Consider the following 24,713-nt stretch of genomic DNA (forward strand, 5'->3'; position numbering starts at 1 on the left):
GGCGTCCCAGTGCTTCTCTCCTGATTCTTAGTCCATTTATTTTCTGCTGTGTACCCCTTGAAATCCTTTCGCATACCATGCTTTGGGAAGCACTGGACTAGATGAACACAGTGGCCCCTTCTGGCCTTGCAAGCTGTGTCCGAGTTTTGTTTATATCAAAATGTGGTTAAGATTGGAAAACTGGTAGTCAACAGACATGCTCCCTCTGTATCCCGGTATAGTGTCGGGATTGCCTTTTGAGCAAGGTTCTGTTTCTACTAACTCTTTATGCCAGTTAGAGGTTCAGAGCCACTGCAGCTATGACAGAGTGAGCTGAGTTCTCCTCAGGCTTGCAGCTTGCTAGTGGACTTTGTTAATAAAGATATGATCATAGAGTTTCTGTCACTGGCGGCGAAATGAGCCCAGATGAGTGACAGAGCTGACAGTTCAGAAGTAAAAAGAACTGTGTGTGCATTTTAAATGTGTTCGTAAGTTAGAGAAGCCAAGGGTGTGCCTTGCCCTTGTGATGAGGTTTGTGATGCTCCTAATTCCTGTGGGCTATTTTACAAAGCTCCATTGTTCCAGAGAAGCAGAGTTGTATACTACGGCCTTCACTGTAGAGCATTTGGTGATCTCTTAAGATACACTTGGCCCACCTAATTGAATGCTTTGAAGGTAAGCACAAAAACCTTGAATGTGACTTGATGTTCTGCTCTCTACACGGGCTATCCACAGAAGACAGTAGGCTCTCAGAACTGGATATACAGAGTTCTGCAATGCCTGTTTTGATCTGGCTACATAGTATACCCACCTTGTGTCATCTCACTTAGCTCTTCTAAAGCACTGGTGTTTGTTTTGTTTTGTTATTTTGAAAGGGAGAGAGTGGAGGGAGTTTTTGAAAACACCTGAAATAATATCCTTTGTAAGGGAAAGTAGTTAATGGCATGACAAAATACTACACTTCTGTAAATCTAAAATTGTACAGTTACTTACAGTTTGAACTAATGCCATTGTCAAGAGTAACAAGTGCTTGGCTTGATTTGCGTGCTTTTGACAAACTTGAAAGTTTTGCACATTTAAAGAAAAATACAAACACATCTATAACATTTTCAAACATAAACGAGCATTGATATTGGGAACTACCAAATTTTTTTTGCTTTCTAAATAAGCTAATAAAAAAAATAGCTGTATTACCTCTGACACTGGAAAGGAAATATTTCTTCCAGTATGGTGGGTAGGTCGTGTTACTAAAGATGTAGTCCTACCATTTTCCTTTGTATTTTGTAACCATGTAGACAATATCCTGACTAGGTAAAAGTGTAATGCATAGTCCTTTTTGTATGACAAATTTGAAATGTTTATCAAAGCTGAGGGTTTAGGGGATGGAGGAAAGAATCTGCATCTGAGTTATTTGTTTCCTGGCTTTGAAACAGTCTTAAAGTTGATTAAAGGCTCCACAGTTGTTAGCTTTGCCAGTAGTTTAGTTACTGGTTTTAAACAAATAAGGGGACTGTGTGTTGTTCAGTGTTTGATTTCCTAAATCGGTTGTGCCCAATAATTTTTGGTGAGGGGCCACTCCAAGAATTTGGCAAGGGGTCAAGTGCCACACTCTTCTGTGGTAATGAAGGAGGTGTGGGGATGGAGGTTGGGTGTAGAAGCACGGTCAGGGTAGGAGACTGGGATGCAGGAGATGGTGCGGGGTCTGGGAGGGCGTTTGGCTGAAGGAGGGGGTTCTGGCCTGTGAGAGGGGTGTAGGAGGGAAGTGCAGAGTCTGGGAGGGAGTTGTAACCAGGGGCAGGAGTGCAGAAAGGAGTGCAGCGGGTTTGGGTTGTGACCTGGGACAGGAGAGGGTTGTGAGCAGGGGCAGGGAATTGGGGTGGGGTGCTAGGTGCAAGCTTGGGCTGGGAGGCACTTATCCTAGGCAACTCCAGGCCAGCAGCCCAGAGGGGCCTTCAGGTAGTCTTCCTGCCTGCTGCACGCTACATGCTGCTCAAAGTGGCCAGCTGCCAGGGCCAGGTGCAGCTCTGTGCCGTACTCTCCTTTTGGTATCTAGGGTAGCTTCATGTGCGGCATGCACCCACAAGCATGGCCCAGGCAACTCCCATTGGCTGTGTCCATGTTGCGCTGCACTGTGGGGAGGGGCCTAGAGCTGTGCACCTTTTGGGTGACATTCTCATTCCTGTAACTTCAAAATTTCAGGGGAAGTTGCGGGAGAACACACCCCTACTCCGGTTGGCAATTAGTCCTTCAAAACCCACTCGGGAATGGTCCCCGTGGCCATAAGATTATTGCCTGCTGTGGCTTAGTACAAGCATTCAGTTTTGGGAGTTAGCCAAAGCCCATCCAACTCTTCCCTAGGGATTGGGGCTTTCCTTGCTGGCCGTTTGCTGCAGTGGAAAGGAGGCCCTCAGCCGGATTAAAGCAAGGTTACTCATATGAATGCCCTATCTTTGTTTGCTGGCCCCCAGAGAATCCAGTTTTAATTAGTACATGTGGACTGTTTGTTTTTCTCAAAATGTTACAATCTGAATGAATTTGCTTAGTAAACACCTGCTGTTCTCTTATTTACCCTGCCCATGGAAATACAGAGTCCCTCAGTAACACATGAACAATTGTGTTTTTACACAATAGAATCCAGTAAGGCTTGTGAAGCATATTACAGGATACTGTCATATCTGTCATAATTCTAATACTTCTGACTTCAGTGGGAATTACTGCTGATGTGTAAAGTTCAGCAGATGTTAGTTTTTTTTGAAAATCAGGATAAAAAAGTGGCTTTACCAATTTTGTAAGAATTTGTTACATCTCCGCGATAAACATTGCATTCTGTAAAATGCAGCCTTGTGCTTTTGTTGATATTGGCAGCAATGATTAATTGTTGGTACTTATGGAATTCTTACCACTTCAGTGCAAGCTCAGCTTTTTGGTTTATGTATGCTGACATTGGCTGTTGCTGTAAATGTGGGGACTTAAATTGGGCAACTGTGTCCTTAAACACTTACATTTATTTATGCAGAGATCTTGTAATCAAAAAACTCACAAACGCCTTCTCACTGAATTCGCTCGGTATTTGTGAGCATGGCCTCATTACTTGGAGGCAGAAGATGCACTTTGACCCTTAAAAAAACAAAAAGACTGATTATTTTTTAAAATGTCTGGGGTTGTCTATCAAATCTGTACAGTGAAATAATTAAATCACAAACTTAAAAAGCTCAGTACTACTCTTGTGGATCATTAACAAGTGTTTCTTTTTGCCTCTTTCCTTACAGAATGACTTTCAAGGATCTGGAAGTACTGTTAGATGTTGAAGTGTTGCACTGGCTTAATAGTCTTTACTTTCATTTCTGATCCTAAAGAACACCTGGAAGAAACCAGAGGATTGTGTTCAGTGCAGATTTTTGGAGGTAAAGTTTAAACCCCCATCCCTGTGATTTCAAACAAATACATTTTTACATCTTTAAAGCATGGCTAGTTTTATTGATTTAGGAGTTTTTAGGAGGGGAAACCAGGCTTCTTCTATCAGAGAGGTAGCTGTGTTAGTCTGTAGCTTCGAGAACAACAAAAAGTCTTGTGGCACCATATAGACTAACAGATATTTTGGATTATAAGCTTTCATGGGCAAAGACCTGCTTCATCAGATGCACGAGTGGGGGGGTTGGTGGTTTCAGAGGGGTGTTTAAAGAGTGGGGTCCCAGTAAAGGGGGAGGGCCGGAGCTGACAAGGTCTGTTCAGCAAGGTGGAAATGGCCCAGTATCAACAGTATCAAAAGAGGAAAAAAAAGTCAGATCAGACAGGTGTATGTGAGCCACGGTCAGTGTCTAATGGGGAGCTATCAACACCCAAAGCAGAGAAACTGTCTTTTTGTAAGCTGCGAGCCACTCCCAGTCTCTGTTTAATCCATGGTTAATGGAGTGAAATTTGCAAATAAATTGCAGCTCAGAGATTTCTCTGAGGCTTCTTCTAAATCACTAGTTCTTAGGCTTCCTCTAAATCACTAATTCTAGGCTTAGTGTGTGTATAGTTTCTTCCAATAGAGTATCTTTGGCAGTATGGACGGTTTGAATAGGAGAGGCAGAGAATGGGTAGATGATATAGGAGATCGGTGTGGAGCTAGTCTACAGAAACGAAGCCACTCCACACTGGACAGGGAAAGATGGAAGGAAATAGTGAGGGAGGCATCAGACACCAACAGGCGTGGAGCCCATGGTCGATGATGATGAATAGAATATCCCTAAGTTATTCTCCTACACAGTAACTGAGTTGATGTTATTCTGTTTTTAAGCCTCAGTCCCCTTGGCATGTTAAGTATGGGTGAAAATACTCCAGTTTTTACAAGACACTGAAGCATACAGAGGTGATAGTGCAGTTCTGGTCTGAAAAGTGACCCTTGTTCGCCAGTCTTTGAGTTGAGCTGCTACTATTATAGTTTGCTTGTGTTTATTGTAGTTCCTAAAGACCAAATGAGAGTGGAGCCCATTGGGGTAGGCAATGTACTAACAACGTATGTCTTCACTGCAGAGTTAGCCCCTGGGTTGACCTGGTTTGCAAGTGAATGTCCAAATTGCAAAGCTGTATTATGTCCTCGCTTCCCTGTCTGTCTGGCGAGGGCGTCAGGGGACATAGCCCTGGTTTCTTTGGGGCTGAGCTGTGAATTGTGGGAGAACTTGCCTGTGCTTCTGAGTGCACAGGGAGGGTGGGGAAACCACTGGATTGTCAGTATTTGGGTGATTGAGTCTGTGTCCTCAGATTACCAGGCAGGTTACCAGCCTGAGTGAAAGCAGCACTTGGGCATTAGCCTAAAGGCCTATCAAGCTGGCTAGCCTAGGTGTAAATCATGGACTACGCTTCAGTGAGAGGTTTTTGACTGTGGACAGCAGCCTAGTGAAGGACAACACCCTTAAAAACAGTCCCTGCCTGAAAGAGCTTGTTGTCTTGACTAGACACAAGGGCTACAACTGCACTACAGTGATCTGCTGACAGAAGTTAACGGTCGGCAGAGATCTTCGTACCAAACTTCTGTCAACAGACTGTGATCACACATGAAAGCGGATTGCTCTGTCAATCCGCTCTGTGGACAGAGAGCAGCCAGACTGCCTGGCAACTCTCTCAAAAGAATGGCCAACAAGAAGCACAGCACACAGGGCTGCCTGGTGACCCAGAAGCCCTGTCTGTCAACAGAGGGACCCCCTCTCCTCCCTGGAGCATCCACGTGGCTTTTTTGTCAACAGATTCTGTCGAGAAAGGCGTTCTGCCTCATGGGGGAAAGGCAGAAGGCTGTTGATAAAAGTGCTGAGTGCTGTCGACGGTATGCTCACAGAAAGCACTTTTAGTGTGGCTGCTCCGTGAGTTTTGTCGACGAAACCCCACTTCGTCAGCAAAACTCTCTAGTGCGAACGTAGCTAGGGTGGCAATGGGGAGTAAGGATATAACAAACAGGTGGACCAAACAGTCGCAAACATCATAGAAGAGCAGCAATGCATCTCGCTCTAAGTGACTGAAGTTGGAGCTGGGGAGAAATCCCAGTTCCTCGTCTCTCTTTTTAAAGCCAAGCTGAGGGCATGTAGAGAAAAGAGGCAGGGGAGTGGCATGGCACAAGAGCCATCCCCCGGCTCCTCCATGTCACAGTTCTCCTTATGGTGACAGTGGCTGCTGTCTGAAACAGCCACAGCCCATCTTTCCCCAGACAATGGAAGATTAAACAGAATGGGAGTTGCTCACAGCTTCAAACTAAACATGCTGGTTTAGTTGGAGGTCACTTACCATTTTTAAGGTAACTAAGAAGAAAGGAGGGATCATAGAGTAAAATCAGTGCAGCTCTGAACATAAGCCATCCATACCAATTAGGCCCGATTGTTTTCTGTGCTTTCCTGAATGGCCAGCTGCAATGGGTGCCATTGGGATAGATGGGAGCTACTGAATCTAGTGGCCCCAAAACCTCACCAAGACAGCAGCCACTACCCCAGCCTCCCAAAGGAGTCACTCTGTGTGGGGGTGGGGTTGCGCTATGCCTGTGAGGCCTGCTGTGGAAGCTTGGGGATGTGTGGACGTTCCATTAGTTCCCTCCCTTTGGAGTTCCTGTGCAGCGTTCATTTCTGGGTTCGTGCAGGGAGAGATGCACTTCACCTGTACTGTGCAACTGGGATGTCCTCCAGAAGTGAAAAAGAAACATTTTGCCTGGACTGCCTGTATGCATATTAAACCAAGGATCTTTAGATTGTAGTTTGGGATATTGATGATCCATGGGATGTTCCCTTTAGATCTGTTATGATTAGAGTCCTACCAAATTCGTGATCTCCTAGGGCCACCTTCACTTCTCTGCTGCCTTCGGAGCTGGACTCTGAAGACAGCAACCACAGAGCTTCCTTCATCCACAGAAAGTCCAGAGAGGTAGAGGTGAATCTGATCTGTGTCGCTGGAAACAACCCAGCGAGGAGCTCCGAGCTGCTACTTCTGTTTTGATGGGGCGATCCCATTTGATGAGGTGCTTCCAGCAGCACAGGGAAGATAGGATCCCACACCACAAGTCTTGTTCAGCTGCAGCAACCTCAAGCTGCTGCCCGGGCCTGGACAGTGTCCTGCAGCAGGGGGAGGCACCTGAAGAAGAGTCTGGTCCTGTTTCCCGCCGCCACTGGATCAGTTTGCAGGGGAGGAGCAGGCCCTGTCCTTCCTCTGCCTCATTGGATCTGGGGATCCCCTTTTGAAGGGACACTCCTAGGAACAAGGAGACAACAGCTTCCATGGGGAAGGGCTTATTTCACGATCTATGACGTATTTTTCATGGCGGTGAAATTGATAGGGCTCTAGTTATGATGTCTGGTCACAACAGTGCTGGCTTTCCTCCATGATCCTAGGAATTCAAGCTTTTTATTCCTGGAAGAGCACTGCTAGTCAAGGTGACCTCTCAGAGGAGGAAGTGAGGAAAGTGGAGCTTTCTTTGCAGCTCAGAGGTGGGACTGGAGCTGCCAGCCACCTGTGGGGGAGAGAAGCGCCTGGGGAGAAGGAAACAAGGCGGCTGGCTGACTTGTGCAGGGAAGTAGAGAAATGGATGGTTGGATGGGATGCGCGGGGAGAACAGAACAAGGAAGCACATGCCAAGGGAGAAGAAAGGGATGAACAGAAAAGAAGCAGGGAGATTGGAGGGCAGGAGAAGGGGAATATCAAAGGAGTAGCAGATGCAGCCTTTGTCATCAAAAACAAACTTCTCACACCAGTCTGCTAAGAAACAAACAAATGCCACTGCCACGTAAGGCATAAGATACCAACACTGTTGCTTATTAGGTGAGTGCAAGTAGGTGAGGAGCGAAATCCTCTCTGAAACATGGTCTCTGCTGGAGAAAGTTTGAGCTGACTTACATTGCACAGTTACTGGTTAAGTTCCTCAGCAGCCTCTTCCCCTTCCTCTCTGTCCCATGCTTCCTAGGTTCAGGAAACACTTCTGGCTTGTTGCCAGAAAGCAAACCAGGCCATAACTCAGTGGCTACTTAATTGCTTGTAGTAATAGAACACTGCAGTAGTAATATCAGAGTCTCTTACTAAGAATTAAAATACCATAGAACAAAACTATTCATTTAGTAGAAACATTTAAAGTTTGTTTTCTTTTAATGAAGTAAGTTTGGAGTTCTGTGTCTATATGTAGTACAGTAAACTCTCTTTTAACCGGTACTTTCCAAATAACCGGTACTGCCACCAGGCGCTATTCCAGGTTCCCAGGTTTCCTCTTCCGGGGGAGCTGTGCTGCTTGCAGGCAGCAAAGGGATCCCGTCCCCCCCGAGCCCTTCTTAAGCATGGACAGGCACTGGGATGCAGGTGGGGAGCTGAGACGCCATCTCTCCCTCAGCTTGGGCTGCGGAGGCTCCAGGGCTGTTTGGGGGGAAGGGGAGAGCACCCCCCCGCCACATGTCATCTCCCCCTGCATGGCAGCACAACTTGGGACCTGAGCTGCTGAAGGCTGTTGGGCCCCTGCAAGAGGACATCAAGACTGGTGGCTGGAACATGGGGAGCCAGCCCTTCCCTGCCCCGTGGGATAGCACAGGATAGGGCCTGAGCCGCTTAACCCTGGCGGGGAGTGTGGCAGGATGGGTGGCTGGAGCACGGGGAGGCAGCATGGGCTGGGGCCTGAGCTGCTGGGTGCACAGCGCAGGCTGTGTGGGCGGAGGCGGTGCTCCAGGGGCTGGGCTTCGGGGGGGGGGGGGGGGGGCTGCTTTCGTGCAGACCCCAGGCAGCACAGGGATCCTCTCTGCTACGAGTATTTTAATATACGGCATCCTCCCAGTCCTGAGGCTGCCAGATATGGAAACGTTACTGTATGTTCAGATCAGTGCATCTTTATTTCTTTGTCATATAAATCAAAATGGTTTTGGTATTTTTCTTCTTTGTACATATACCTATTTTTTTTTTTTTTTTTTAACAAGAGCTTTTCTTTATTAAAAGGGCAACTTAAATACAGAGCAGGGCTCGTGTGTGTAACACGGACATGGGAACATTATACTGGAAGGGATTGTGCCCCTTGATAGGGGACAGGGAGTATGCTGGAGCAGTTTTCTGTATCTGAAGAATAGAGCTCAACCATGTTACAAATATATTTTTATTGTGTTTATCTTGGGCAGCTCATGAAAAAAGAAGTGAAAACCTTTCTAATTCAAGGGCAAACTTCTCAGCAATGCAAGGTGAATTTTTTAAACACCCAAAAAAACCTGAGGGTTTTTTTTTTTTTTTTTTTTTCAGAGCTCTGTCCTGCTGCTTTGGTATCACTGAGGGTAACATGCCAATCTCATCAAATCTTAAATGAGAAGCTGCATGCTCTATAGCAGGAATCCCTGCACCTCTTAAACCTTTTTTGTTTTAGCAATTTAAATCCAAGCCTTCAGTAAGGGCATGTAAGGGCTCTCCATTGCCCCAACTGCTCCACATTTTGTGTTTCTTAATGTTTTAAAGGAATATTCCTTGAGTCCATGGCATGCTATCAAAGGGTCTAACTAATGTTCCTTCTAATTTTTTTCTGTCCATGGGCAGAATAAATTTTGTTATGGATGTGTGGATGTGCATACTGCCTGCTGTGGGTGGCTGTGGGTACTCTGCTAATCAGCTGGGTGGCACCTGAATCTCACCTGAGTGGGCACCCAAGTGCTCAGCTTACAGGGAACACTGGATATAATTAACTGAAAGCTACTTCTAGCTCAGCCAAGCATCTGCGTACACATGGGGCTATGCAGAGGTCTTCTGGGGGTACATCAACTTATCTAGATTTTTGCCTCATTTTACAATAGGCTACATCAAAAGCACAAGCAAAATTAATACATGCTAAAATTGCCTACAGACAATGGCTTGTTTATACTGAAATGTAAGTACAATATTTAGAGTCCTGTTGATTTTATAATTATATGGTCCAAATGTGAAAGTAAACTTTTTTTAGCAGTGGTGAGCTGTGATACTTTTTTGGGGGTATGTTACGTCTGATTTTTTTTTTTGTAAGCAGGTAGTTTTAAGTGAGGTGAAATCTGGGGTACTTGAGGGAAGCTAAGATAAACAACATGCCTGAAAGGTGTATACCAGTCTGGAAAGGTTGAGAGTATAGGTGTATGCGTTGAGCCTGCAAGTGATGCCATAATTTCTGATGGGCTGTTGGCATTATCAGCTCTGTAAGGGGACTGCAGTACAGTAACCAGTTTCCTAATTAGCTGTGATTCTTTTATGTTACTGAAAACCTGGCATGTGCTTTCCGAAGTGTGTGACCTGAAAATAACATTTTTCAAATGTCCTTTAATCATTGGACAATGAAAACCCTGTTTTCTGCCCAACCCATTAAAGTGTTGCCTGCCTCCAAAAACTCTGGTGAATACCACAGTCATGAAGTTATGACCCCAGGGCTATGTCTACACGTGCATGCTACATCAAAATAGCTTATTTCGATGTAGCGACATCGAAATAGTCTATTTCGATGAATAACATCTACACGTCCTCCAGGGCTGGCAACGTTGACGTTCAGCTTCGACGCTGGGCAGCACCACATCGAAATAGGCGCTGCAAGGGAATGTCTACACGCCAAAGTAGCACACATCGAAATAAGGGTGGCAGGAACAGCTGCAGACAGAGTCACAGGGCGGACTCAACAGCAAGCCGCTCCCTTAAAGGGCCCCTCCCAGACACAGTTGCACTAAACAACACAAGATACACAGAGCCGACAACTGGTTGCAGACCCTGTGCATGCAGCATGGATCTCCAGCTGCCGCAGCAGCAGCCAGAAGTCCTGGGCTAAGGGCTGCTGCACACGATGACCATAGAGCCCTGCAGGGGCTGGAGGGAGAGCATCTCTCAACCCCTCAGCTGATGGCCACCATGGCGGACCCTGCTATTTCGATGGTGCGGGACGCAGATCGTCTACACGTGCCCTACTTCGACGTTCAACTTCGAAGTAGGGCGCTGTTCCCATCCCCTCATGGGGTTAGCGACTTCGATGTCTCGCCACCTAACGTCGATTTCAACTTTGAAATAGCGCCCAACATGTGTAGCCGTGACGGGCGCTATTTCGAAGTTGGCGCCGCTACTTCGAAGTAGCGTGCACGTGTAGATGCGGCCCAGGAGACTCAAGAAACAAAAGCGGTTTTAGTTATACTGTTGAATGTGTAAACAAACCAAAAAAAAAAATTTAAGCCAGACCTAAAATACCAATAAGTGAAAGGGTAGTAAGTGCAGGAAGGCACAAGACCAACTTTTTTCATTTTTGCTCATCGTCTTCAGGAACATGTGTGCAGAATGACTATTTAAAAAAAATTCGGTCCATGAAGAGTTGTGTGACCCAATACGCTAATAAAAACTCATAAAATGCCTCTAAAATGTTTATTCAAAGTGGCATGTCTGGCTTACAGTAGCTGTGTGGGTGGATTGTCCTTGAATTTTGTAGACTTAATTTAGTACTACACAGTACACAGTGGTGGAAAACAGCTATAAATTGTCTGTGCAGAGCCATGCATTATTGATAAAGGGTGGAATAAACTTAATAATTTCTTTATTTGATGTTGTCAGCACAACAGCTGGTTGATTTGTTTAGGTATTTTTGTTTGAAAGTTTAAAGTGGCACAGTCATCTTTACCTTTTCATTTAACTTTTGTTGAAACAAATTTTTAAAACCCAAAATAACATATCTATATAAATTAGAAATAACAGTACCATTTGAAAACAGTTTGTGTGTGTGTGTGTTTAAAAAAAACAAAAAACAAAAAAAAACCCTTCACTGTTTTGAGGTCCAATTTTTGCAGCACCGAGCTATCAGTGAACTGGACAGTAAACAACATTGAAATGTATCTTTAGTTGTCGAAACTGATCAGAAGTACAAAAAAGTAAATGGAGCAGAGTGGCATGTTAAAATTCTTCCTCTTAAACATATAAATTGTTCGGACCATTATTAAATAAACTCTGTCAGAACATATTGCTGCAAATCACTGTTCTTCCAAAGCTTAGAATATTTTTCATCTTGTTAAAATAGTGTTTCTTTCACCCTACCCCATTGGTAGAAATGATCCAAAATTTGATTTGTGTAGAAAACTATTCTGCAAACAATGTATTTGTTCATTGAATAATTGCACACAGATCTGTTCAACAGACTAGAAACTATAAAAACTTGTTAACTGAAAACTTTATAAGGGTGCGGTCTTTATACCGGAAATTCAGCCTAGAATGTTTGCTTTACTGCTAAATTCCTGAAACTATAGCTTCCATTCCCAATTTCAGATTCTCTATTTGTTTACCATAAACTTTACCTTTGTTAGAATAATAGAGGGACAATCCCATGTTTGGAAGGGTAATCTCCCCTTCATATTATAATACAGGAAGACTCCAGAATGGGATGTTTGTGTAATTGTGGAATTGTATGGTGGCTGCTTCCCTTAAAGGCATATAAGGGTAGTGGAAGGTGAATTTAAATTCATTTTAGATCTTAATGCACTAGACTTTTTTTTAAGGCTTTCCATCATTGCTCTAAGGAACTGCTGAGTGTTAACTCTTCATTTTAGCTTTCCATAATTTTTCTGCCTTTAAGATAAGTCACAAAGCAATTAAATTGGTCGTGTAGTTTCAACCAGGAGGCAGGAAAAGCTAGCTGGAGAAAGGACTAATATGATTGACAGAGGCTTGCAGAAGATTTACGTTGCAAATAACTCATTCTTCAAAAACTTTTTCATTTTCTGATGGAAATTGTGGGGTAAATCAAATACAGTGGCTATGAATGATTAAAATGCAGAAGTTATGAATTCTTATTGGCTTTGTAAATCTCTAACTCCTTCACCTTAACACAGCATCATTTTCTTTCAAAGAGATATTGGGGCTTTGGAGATTTAAATAGAGCATCAACATCTGGAAGTGAACGATTTTCACCATCAAGATTATGAATTTGATGGCAATGCTAAATGGAGACAAAGTTGAGGCTGAAGAGGAGAAGGAAGTTAATCTTTAGTATCTGTTGTCAGGACACGTAATGTTCTGTAGGCAACTGTAAATAGCCGTATAGTACATGCCTCCTCATGCAAGCCAGAATTTCTACTGGCAACTAAAAATTGTGCATTCATAGAAGCAGCAGGATTTAAATATGATCTAACAAAAGAGCACAAATACTGGCTATTGACACACAATATAACAGTTTCGTTTTTTATTCCAGCAAATATCGGAGAGGTGTCGGATAAAAAGAATCTTACCTGTCTTAGAATCATTCTGAACTTGCTATGCTGAAATCTCTGGAATCAAGGGAAATTGAAGAGGACCAGTCTCAAATAATTTGGGAGACCAGTTTTTGCAAATGTCTCCCTTTTCTATAGACGAGTAAAGGTTCAGTTTAATTTGGGGAACAGGACTCATTCCTCCATTTTTATGGTTTATTTGTCCTATAAGAATTGACTTTTGTGACCGAAAGTGATCCTCTTGTAGCTTATCTTGTTATACAACTCTTCCATTAAAGTTAAATCAAAATAGGGATAAATCCATAGGGAACATGGAAAAACAAAACAAAAAAGGCCCTACCAATTTAATGATCTGTTTTGGTGACTTTCATGGCATAGGATTTTAAAAATAGGACATTTCAATATTTAAGGTATTTAAATCTGAAATTTCCTGGTGTTGCAATTGTTGTGGTCCTCCAACAAAAAAGAGTTGCGGGTGGGTTATTGGTTGGGGATGGGGGGCACTGAGATACCCTTATAATTGTGCTGGTGCTGCTTTCACAGCTGAGCTGCTGGCTAGGAGCCCAATTCTGAAGGCAGAACTGCCACCCTTTACTAGTGCAGAAGTAAAGTGGCATGGCATGGTATTGCTGCTGATGGGGCATTACCTTCAGAGCTGGGAGACCAGTTAAAGCCCAATTCTGAACAGTGCAGAAGTAAGGGTGGCAATACCATGACACCACTAAAATAACCTTGTGACCACCCTGCAACTCCCAGTTTGGGTCACAACTCCCAGTTTGAGAAACGCTGGCTGCCCTCATGAAATCTGTGTAATACTGGCCAAAAGCACACACACAAAACAGATTTTGCAGGGGTCAGGAGGTGAAGAGAGAGAGAGACAGAGGCAGGGAAAGGAAAGCATGGGCAAGAGACCAGATTTCACAGTCCAGAGTCCGTGACATGTTGTTTTGTGGCCATGAATTTGATAGGGCCCTTAAACATAAAATACAATGAATGGGGTAACTCTGCCCTTACCCTGTTGGAAGTCAAAGAAGAACCAGGAACTGGAAATCTCATATTGAACTCTAGGTAGGTCTTACTTCTCATCAGTGGCAGGAAATAGGAGGGTTTGAACTAACAAGTTATTGTGGGAGAGACCAGCTGTCCCACTGGGCAGCATGATTCACAGACATGGCGATGCAGACTGGCCTGTCTTGTTCTCAAATTTGTTTTGGGAAAAGTTTTTGCAAAGTTGGAGACTAACTATTTTGAATTCCTGATAATACAAGGTTTTTTAAAAACCGAATTGGGCTCTGAAAGTGGCATCATGAGAGCTTCCTGTCTGTCTTTCTCGTTTCAAAATCTTATTTGCTCTTTTAAATTCCAACTGCTGTTAATTCAAGTGGGAAAGCTGAACATCCAACTCACTGCTCTGTCAACTTTGGTGAGATCCTCCTGGGCTAGATGCTGGCCTCAGTTATAGCTGCGCGCTACCATTTGTTTTCAGTGAGCTGGAATATAGGACTGCAGTGAGAACTAGAACAGCAACTGCAAGGTCTTCAGAGTTTTCTGTAGTTTCTAAGCACAGCAAGTACAGCTGTGTTTGGGAACATGGTCACAGAACAGTTTATGAAAATCAAGGCCGAGGGATCTCCATTCTGGCATCAAAAATCAGAGGCCACGTTTTTCAGAAGTGGCCAAAGTCTCGGACCATGGCAGTACACCATTACCAGTGTGTAAAGTGTTCCTGGATGTGGTCCTCCACCTTCATGAAAACACATGGGTGAGAGAGGGTAGCACGATTTCCTGTGCACTTAGGAGCCGAGTATGTGGACAAGTTGTTTTGTAGTCTGCATCTTACAACATGGTTGTATGTTGTGTCCTTTAACACCTCTGATCCACGAGGCAGAATTTATTTGTGGACAAATAATGTGACTGTGCCTTCACTTACAAAATCATTTTTCAAACCGTGGAGTGGAAGGGGCTGTGTTAGGGCAACTGTGAACCTCACAAGAGCTGATCCTTTCCTTCAGTCAAAGAACTGAGTAAATAATCTCAGTTTGAGATGCCCAGACCCATTGGAAACTCACGAATTAAAGCACTAATAATAAAAAATAAAAATAAGCACTAAAATATTTAATTGATCATATTAAATTCTGCTCCTGTTTTGTCTTATTTCAGCCAAAGTAATTGTCCTCCTAAAAACGTTTAGTAATAATCCCTCAGAAAGGATGGTTTTGTAACTCTACCCTCAGGTACCCATCCATTAGATTTTTTTTTTTTTTTTTAAATTAGGAGACATTGATTAAGAATGAGCACAACCTTGTACTTCATGTTTCAGTGGGGCCCCATAAATGGTAGCCCTACATTTGCTGTACCTTACAAATGGGGAGCTGCCCCTAATTTCATGAGCCTTTGTATTCTGAACCAGTAAGTATAGGGTTTTTTTTTAAGGTTTTGTCACATAAAGCAGGAGGGTTCAATAATGAAGGATTTTAATGCCTCATGAATCCTTTGGCCTTGTGTTCTCTGCCTGTCCTTTCTTAGCCTCCAGCTTCTGACACCTTGCCCTTGATTAAGAGTGTTTGTGAAAAGGTGCAAGACAAACACTACTGTTCAAGATGATGAATGCTCTCTTAAAGTAACAGCTTTCTCAGTCAGAGCTTCACTCCAAGCCATTTCACTGAGCATAGGCCAGAATTTTCTAACTGCCTGTCTGTCTGTTAGATAACATAAAGCCAAACATGTAACATCAAAAACCCTGTGTTACAAAGATAGTGTCATGGAAGTGCCTCCATCAGAGAAGACTTTCCTCGGTCCTGGGGGAATTCTGCAATTTTACTACAGCATCTACTCAGTAAGCCAGGTAAAGTGGACATTATCATCATACAAGCATCAGAAAATGCATTTACATTTTTTTAAAGAAATTGCTTTATGATGTTTACAATAATATTTCAGCTCTCTTTGAGACTGGGTAGAATGGGTTTGTGTGATCCAAGGGAAATCTTTCCCTTTCCAATGGATCTAGAACTCCTATGTCTAATTTAAAATGGTTGCAAGATTTCCCATCTGTCACTGGGAAGGAAGGATTTACTCTTTACCTCAGACTCAGTAAAATCTGTGGGGAAAGCAGGATGTAGCAGTGAAAGGCTGCTTTTAAGTTAATGGAGTAATGCTGCCATCTCAATCTCCTTCCAAAAAGCACGGTGCCACATCCTCCTGGGTCTGTAGTCCCCATAGGCTCCCTTCAAATTTGGTATTAAAATCAAAATACGAACTTTTTTCTTTTTTAATAAAAAGGTGGGTTACTAGACCAGCACTGATGATATTTAAAGTGCCTTTTAGATAAAAGAGAGGGAGAAGCCATGGTGAACCCATACTTCAGGGATGATGTAGTAATTGGTGGGTTTGCTGCACAGAAAGGAATTTGGCTCTCTTCATCTAGTCAGACTTGGCAGTGGGAACGCGGTGTTCATTACAGGGCATGCTTTCCGGCCTTGTTTGTAAGGCATTACGAGTTGCCTCTAGTTCTGTTCATGTTGAGATTATTCAGGTAAGTACTGATTATTTTTTAAATTCTCAACAGTATAGATTTGGCTAACGAATTTGTATAGCTAGTAGTTTTTAATAATGAGGAGAAAAGAATCACTACCTTTTCTTAAACATGTAAATTCTTACAGTCTCTTGTGCAAATGAGTGGCTGTTATTGCTTCATCTTTGGTATGAGGATCACAAAGAGGCGTGTGTAAAGCAGCTTGATTGCAATTTAAATATAATGACTTTTTTTGTTATGATTTAGTTAAGACACTTTTCTAATGTTTGAGACATAAGGGACTGGAGATGGGAGTGGGGGGGGGGGGGTTGTTTAGCTGGCTGAGGCAAGTCCACAAGGCTTCTGCAGTGCCGGCAACCCCTTCCACTGATCCGAACTCTCGCGGGGCTATGTTTATGAGCTTGGGTGTGCCATTTGCAAACACAGGAAGCTCATTTTGCATAGCTCTGCTGGCGGTGGATCTGGGCAGAGTGCCATGTAGACATAGCCTGACAGTAATTGTAGAAGGTACAGTCAAGGCCACATATCCAGCATACTTGGTGTAATGTAAAGAGAAAGTATCTGTAGAAGGGGTGATAAGGGGTAACAGACATTATTCAAAAGATGTTAGGCCAAACTAGGTAGATACGTTGGAGGGTAGAGAGAGAATCCAGAGTAACCTGGATAAATTGGAGGACTGGGCCACAAGAAATCTGATGCGGTTCAATAAGGAGAAGAGTAGAGTCCTGCACCTGGGGCAGAAGAATCCCAAGCATTGTTACAGGCTAGGGACCAACTGGCTCAGCAGCAGTACAATGGAAAGGGACCTAGGGGTTATGGTGGATGAAAGGCTGGATAGGAGTAAGCAGTGTGCCTTTGTAGCCACGAAGGCTAACAGCATAGTAGGGTGCATTGGAGGAGCATTTTGAGCAGATCTAGAGAAGTAGTTATCCCCTCTATTTGGCACTGGTGAGGCCGCATCTTGAATATTGTGTCCAGTTTTGGTCCCCCCCCCACTATAAAAAGGATGTAGATTTGCTGGAGCAGGTTCAGCGGAGGGCAGCAAAAATGATTAAGGGGCTGTAGCACTAGACCTGTGAGGACAGGCTGAGGGATTTGGGCTTGTTTTGTTTACAGAAGAGAAGACTTAGAAGTGATTTAATAACAGCCTTCAACTTCCTGAAGGGGAACTCTAAAGAGGAGGGTGAGAAACTGTTCTCAGTGGTGTCAGATGGCAGAACAAGGAGTAATGGTCTGAAGTTGAAGAGGGAGAGGTATAGACTAGATATTAGGAAAAACTACTTCACCAGGAGGGTAGTGAAGCATTGGAATGCGTTGCCTAGAGAGGTGGTGGATTCTCCATCCCTAGAGGATTTTAAGTCCCGGCTTGACAAGGTCCTTTGATTCTGTGATTATCCCATTTGTGAAGTCTCCTCCAAATCCATGTATAATCTATGATGATGCATAGAACGTAATGAGATTGGGAATAGTGTTTTCAGGGTTCTGTTGGATTCTTTGTTTGTGGGGTGGAAGGAAAGATGTTTTTGATGCCTTGAACTGATGTTGATTTCAACGGGAACTGAACAGAGTTAATCTAACTGCCTCAAAGCAGAATGTTTAAAATTTACCTTTAAGGACAGGAAAACTGAAAGAGCTGGGGTCAGCCTGAGACCTACTCAACCTCATAGTGAATTCATAAAAAGCTGTTTCTGATACTACAATAATAACTTGCAAGTCTGTGTCCCTGCCAGTTTTATGGTCTTTTCAACCAAAGTTTATATTCTTCTAGAATATTTTTCTCTTATGCTGGTGTATGGAAGATCCACACAAACAAAATGGAGAAGTGAATTGAATGATTACAAGGAAAATGGACAATTGACAGTTGGAAAAGAGAAACTTTTGCTTCCATTTGTTAGCATCTCATGGAATCAGTGCCGTTTTTGTGCTGATACTTGCCAGGTCTGGGTACCGCACCTCAGCAGCCCCAGCTGCAGGAGTGGCTGGGGTGGAGGGTGAGGAGGAGCCGGATGAGTACCAGCTCCTCTTTCTTTTTTTTTTTTTTTTTTTTTTTTTAAAACCAAAAAAAAAAAAGTGCACTGCATCCGACACAATAAAAGGTAAACCATTTTCAGGTACCAATGTGACTGTTTTTAATAAATTGACAGTACTCCTTTTTAAGATGGAAATTAACTTTTGTATGTACAGATCAGCAGAATTAACAAACCATAAGAAAAATGTAGCCCCTTTGCTTTTTACAGTGTACATTAATACAGTATCTTGCCAAATATTCTGTGAACACTGGCTTAGCTTCAAATGCCTGGCAGCACTTTAATTGGAATGACTTTGTGCTGATCAGGTCAGGGCTAGATTTAAAAAAGGAGGAGGGGATGACAACATGGTGAGTCAGTTGGTTAGTCACTGGTATCTTGATCCAAACTTTACACTGTTTCCTGTAGAAACAGGGAAACTTTTGATTCTTTATAGTTAATATGATTATGAAGACAGAAACCTAAAGTAGGGGTAGATGTGTTTGATTAATCCAGCTATGTACTTAGCTTGAAAGGTGGTGATGGTGTGTGGTTTTGTTGTTTTTGTGGACCTGTATGTGTGGTTTTTAAAGACCTGAACCTTGGTAATTTCCACAATTACACTATAAATTCTGGAGATTAGTGCACTCTGTTCATTTGTTCAGGACATTTTTGTTTTCCTGGGACATGAGGAGGATTGAAAATTTTTTTTTCACAAATACCTTTGTATTTTCACCACCAAAAAAGCTTTAAGATTTTCTAACTGAGCAAATGTATTGTATCATGGTATTATTATTGGTGAGTTGACACATTACATTTTGCCAGTGTTTCCTTTTTGAGCAGTCCGCAGCAGTGACCCCAGAGCAGATTAGCAAATAAGTAGCTAGGCAGCCATTCATAAAGCAGGGTCAATAAATCCCACATCACTTAGTTAAGGGGCGGGGGCAAGGATTCCGAGACACAACTTAGCATTTGTCTTTTATGAAAGGTCTGTTTCTTTAGTGGTTTATGTTTTTCTTACCTGCTACATGTTGTTTAATCTGCGACATTCTCGTTCACTGTGAACTCTCATATTTCCAAGACAGTAAAGAAAGCACTAGTCTCAGGCTTTTATTTTAAATTTTTTTTCCAGTGGTTGCTTGAGTCAGTAATTTTTGATACTCAGCAGATTTTAAAATAAATTAAAAAAAAAAAAAAAGAAAACAACCCAGCAATATGCTGCTTTATGGCCATTCTGTGGATTTGGATTTAAAAGAATAACACTGCCTGATAGTAGACTGTGCTGCTGTTCTAATAATTTGGTTATTGATATAGTAGTTAGTGTTTTCAAATGAATTGTCTTCAGTATGAATATTCACCAAACTAGAGGATGAACCTCTCTAGTTTGGCACATCCTTGTCTGGGCCCAATGTAATCCAGCATGATTTTAGTTAGCCTCATGACCACTTATCATGGGTGCGGCCAAGTTTCCTGAGGTCCCATAAATTTGTTTACAGCCACCAGTCCTGGCTCTGTGTTCTGCACTGTTGTTTAGCTGTAATTTATTCCTGAATGTCTTCTCATAGCCTAGGAAGCAGTGAAAGTGTTAATAATGCTGCTGGACAATATTGACCTCCTGGGGTTCATCAAATTCTCTCAGGCAGCACAGATCAGGTACTGAGGATGCCAGACTAGACAGGTTCAACCTGTAGTCACGAAAGCAGAGAAGTAGTCAGAAGAAGTGCATAGGAGGCATTATTTCACGTGTATATGAACAATAATTGGAATAGCAAAGTAAAAATGCTGACAGAGTAAAGTGTATGTCAAGTCTTTATCCTGTCTAGTGAAACATAGTTAAGGTCTGTTCTACACTATAAACTGGAACAGCATTTTGATGAGATTCTTTGACAACCATGTTATAATTGTACTCCAAATAGTACCCTTAAAAGAATAGGCTGCATAATCTGGTTATAGAGTGATTGATTCCAATTTAGACAGGATCAAACGTTTTGTGTAACAGAGCTGGTATCATGTGGTGCTGTGGAATAGGTTTTGTTTTGTTTTAACACAGATTTTTCCTAGTGTAACTATTTGACCGATAATGGGAATTACTGTCTAGAGAAAAGCGGTTTAGGGGAAAAAAAATCCAAAATGTGTTTGGATAATATCTTTAGGAAGATAAACATTCTTTTACTCTATGGAAAAAATAAATGCTCTTGACGAGTATGATGGGTATTTTCCAGGGTCTGCATTTATATCCTTGTCAAGTAAGAGTGGCTCTCAACCTTTCTAAACTACTGTACCTGTTTCAGGAGCCTAATTTGTCTTGCATATATGCCAAGTTTCACATCATTTAAAGATTACTTGCTTACAAAAATCAGATATAAAAATACAAAAGGTCACAGGACTCACTGAAAAAATTACTTTCTCACTTTTACCATAAAATTATAAAATTGCAATATAAATATTGCACTTACATTACTGCTGTATATAATATACAATGCAGAAACAAGTCATTGTCAGTATGAAATTTTAGTTTGTACTGACTTTGCTAGTACCTTTTTATGTAGCCTGTTGTAAAACTTGGCAAATATCTAGATGAGTTGATATACCCCCTGGAGGCCTCTGTACCACTGGTCGAGTACCACTGCTTTAAAAGACTGATTGCTTGAAGAGCCTTTTTATTCAAGCCCATAGAATTATGGCAGCTAGCCAAGCATAGAACTCTTCAGATAGAAATGTAAAGTTTAAAAGGCTGTCCAGAACTTGAGTCGTTGGTACCTTGCACATGTGTATCCCTCAACATGTGCACTGTACTTTAGAGGAGACCTGAAAAGCTTTTAACCTTGCTCTGGCTGAATTGTGAGTTCTGCTATAGGAGTTTTTGCTTTAACAAAGTTAAGTAAAAGCACAGAACAGAAGTGCAGGAGCACGCTGTTTCCTGGCTTTTAGGCACAGTTGCACAGGAAATGCAGAGCAGAATCCTTTATTTCCAGATAAGGCAGGTAAGTGAAATATACTCTAACTTGCTTTGCAGATGCAGTAGTGGTTCACAATTAAACATGTAAATATGTTCCATTAAAAATACCCAAACAGAATGTTTGTTTGTATTCCGTGGGTCAGATCTTTATCCTGGAACTCTGTGGCTGGGTTAAAACTTGTCTTCCAGTTTATTGTTGCAGCTTTCAAAGTATTTCATAGATTTCAAGGCCAGAAGGGATTTGTGATAATCTAGTCTGACCTGTACAGTACACGCCTTTGGGGTTCCCTGAATAAACATATATTTGAACGAGAACATCTTTTAGTAGAGCATCACATCTGGATCTAAGAATTGCTAGTGATGGAAAATCCCAACAACCTTTGATAAATTATTCGGAAGGCTAAATACTCTCCCAGTGAAAAATGCATGCCTTATTTCTAGTCTAAATTTTGCCTAGCTTCAGCTTTTTGTTGTGGTCCCGTGACGTACAGCACGTTATATCTAATTCATACTCATACACTTTGGAAAAAGTCCAGAGTTTACACCTCTGGTTTAGTATTCTGTGGTTATAGGAAGTATTTGTTAAAGGTGTGCATTCATAAGTTTGAAAACAAGCCATTCTACTGTGCATTATTGGTTTTTGTCCTATTGGATAAACTGTCTATCATTGTATCACACAGTACTTGGCACCTTGCCTTGCCCTGACAGCCTTGGAATTCAACAAAAAAAACTGGGTCATGAGAACTCGTGATTGCCTGGGTCATGGGCCTCATAGCAGCTCGCTTGAGAGAAGAGGACTTCAACAAAAGCTTTTTTCAGATGACATCTGCAGTGTCCATTAGGCGGCCGCACACATTGGCCTTTTAGCACACACGCCTAACTGGGGATTCACAGCCATTATCTTTGGGTAACAAAATGAAAACAAGTCTATGGCCAGACTTCTCAAGTTCTGGAGACACAGTAAGACGAACAGAAGCACTTTGGAAATATCACCCCAATCTCAATTTTATTTCCTGCAGTTGACAATGTGAACAGAATTACTTCAATATAGTCTATTTTTTTTAAGACACATAAAGATATGGTAACTGTTTCAGCAGTGTTAGCATGGATTAAGATTCCCTTTGTGGACTTCAGGAGTAGTGCATAGCAAATTAAAAGCTCCTTTTAAAAATAAATTTCTTTCCATTCTGGCTGAGAAGATGCCTTGCAGCCATGAACTGATTGAGTGTGCCTGCAGAGTCAGACAGCAGTGCAAACACTTCAGGGAGGAGTGAGCTCTCCCATTCAATTCAATACTACATAAACTGTTGTTCTTCTGAATTAGTAATTAACTGTTGCACTCCTGATCTTGTGGCTTATTTCTGTAGGTGTGAATTAATTTGAAATGATATAATAACGTAAAAGATAAAGCTGTAAATAGAACTGAGCCCAGTGACTGCCACAGGATTCCTGCAAGGAGGGGGTCTATGGCAGATGGATTGGTCACAAAAATGATCAGCTGCTTCTGCAACACCCTCTACTTGCAGGTCTGGAGATCTGCAGATTGGCAAGAAGCAGAACCAGGAGGTGCATTGTCTTCTCATTGGCATGGCAGAGATAGGTCACAGCCTTGAAATTTTAACTTTCCATGATGGCGATCTGTCTTTACAGTTGCTCCTTGCAGGAGCCACTGGCAGGGGAAATGTTAAAAGCTGAGCTCTAGTGGAAGGCTGCAAAGGATCAGGATGGGGCTTGCAATAGATATAGATCTGGTCATTGGCATGAAGTTAATGTGCCCCTGAACTCTGGTATCCTGCTGTCCTGCACATGTTATGGTGGTTGGGAGTTGTTCTGTAGGTAGGCAATCCCACCTCCCTTTCCCAATAACACAGGCAAGAAATCTGTGATGACACCATTATTGAAACTTCTTCTGGTAGGCTTATTGTATGAAAAGTTTTTTGGAGGAGAGGAGAGCTCCCAACACAGGCTTTTGAAAAAGGGAAGAGATGCTCATGGAGGATTGAAAGCTCTCTAGGACCAGGAAAGAGAATGGGGAAATAGAGTGAGGAAACAGTGTGAAGATGGAAAAACGAAATTAAAAAAAAATCTAATTCTATTTAAGAAAGTACTTGCTGGAGCACTTACTGGTGGGTTATTTGCCTCAATTTGCTTAACAAAGCAAATATTCTAAATATTTCTGTACAATCTGGCATAAGATTGCCCACAAAATTTCCACGCTGTTAGCCATAAATATAGTTTTGTTGTATCATAAGGTGCTGTTTAACTCATCTGAACTAGTTTGGACTCTAAAACGTAGCTTGTGCAGCATGCAGTTATTTTCCACTTTCCCTGGGGCATGGGCATGGCTAGGAATAAAATGAGCATGTTAGTTACCAAACTTCAGGATTTGGCAACAGTTTTATTATGCTGAATGCTATTTTCCTAGTGATGCTGTAGTTCATACTTGAACACATTTTCATAAACCTGCAGTGATTAAGGTAAGTAGCTTTCACTTAGCCAAAGATATTTCTGCTGTCTTAAGATATGTCTACAAGGTGGGTACTATTTTGGGATACAAAGGTATCCCGAAATAGCAATGCCACAGCTTTTCACAGCATCCAAAATAGTGCTGCCATTTTGGGCACGCTATTCCGGTTCTGGTACCCATTATTGCACAAGTAATGAAATGTTCAGAATAGCCTTTATTGTGATATGTGGTGCTGTTTGGATGGCACAAGTTTGGAATAAATTATTTTGAAATAATTCATGCTATTTGCGTAGTGCAAATTCTGTAAATTATTTTAAAAAAATCTTGCTGTGTAGATGTAGCCTTATTGTGGTTGGGATGGGATTAAACTCATGGTTTCTTTTTGAAACTTCATACTTGACACACACTCAGTTCTTAATGAAGGCAGGTGCCTTTGACATATTACTTTGTCAAAAGAAAAGTGATGCATGTTGCTGTATATGTATGTAGTGTGTTTGTATTTTCTTTTTATACATCAAAGTACACTGCTTCAATTTAGACATGCAGAGTGTGTATGAGTGGTGCTTTGCGCTTTATCCGGTCCACCTCCTACAGTATCTACATTTTAATTTACTTGCTAGGTCAACTCAGCTACGCTTTTTTTTTTTTTTTTTTTTTTTGGCACTCTAGTGGTATTTATGCCCAAGAGCACATCTCACTCCCAAAAATACAAATGCTCCTGAGATTTGGCTGCAAGATTTTAGAGGTATTCACTCTAGGACTGCTGCTACACTACCATTGTCCTGTTGGAGGGGGCATGGTAATGAGGCAATTAGAAGCAGGCTAATAAGGCACTGACATGCATATTCAGTGTCTCATTAGCATACTGGCAGCTGCACAAACAAATGTTTAATTTCAGATTAGCGGTGAAGATGGGGGCAGCTTTGAAATAAGTGCCCCCCTTCGACATTCCCTTACTCCTGCAGAACTAGAACAGAGTAGGGGAAAGTCAAAGCAGGGCGCTTATTCGAAGCTGCCCCCATCTTCACCGCCAACCTGAAATTAAACATTCATTCATGCAGCTGCCATTATGCTACTGAGGCACTGAATATGCATGTCAGCA

At 42.2% G+C, this 24,713-nt stretch overlaps 1 protein-coding gene across 4 annotated transcripts in view; it reads left to right on the forward strand.

Annotated features, from left to right (window-relative positions):
• The window catches only part of KANK1 (KN motif and ankyrin repeat domains 1), a 165,316-nt gene that overhangs the window by 38,942 nt on the left and 101,661 nt on the right, over nucleotides 1-24,713 (forward strand). For 3 of the 4 annotated variants that reach the window (XM_074994820.1, XM_074994819.1, XM_074994818.1), the window contains exon 2: nucleotides 3,249-3,383. In XM_074994820.1, the coding sequence (XP_074850921.1) occupies nucleotides 3,281-3,383 (103 nt within the window). In that variant the 5' untranslated portion in view covers nucleotides 3,249-3,280. Of the gene's footprint in view, nucleotides 1-3,248; nucleotides 3,384-24,713 lie in introns of those variants that run through there. The other variant, XM_074994821.1, reaches the window with a different exon arrangement.

The sequence above is a fragment of the Carettochelys insculpta genome, chromosome 5, assembly GCF_033958435.1.
Source record: "Carettochelys insculpta isolate YL-2023 chromosome 5, ASM3395843v1, whole genome shotgun sequence".
In the NCBI taxonomy this organism is placed as follows: Eukaryota; Metazoa; Chordata; order Testudines; family Carettochelyidae; genus Carettochelys; species Carettochelys insculpta.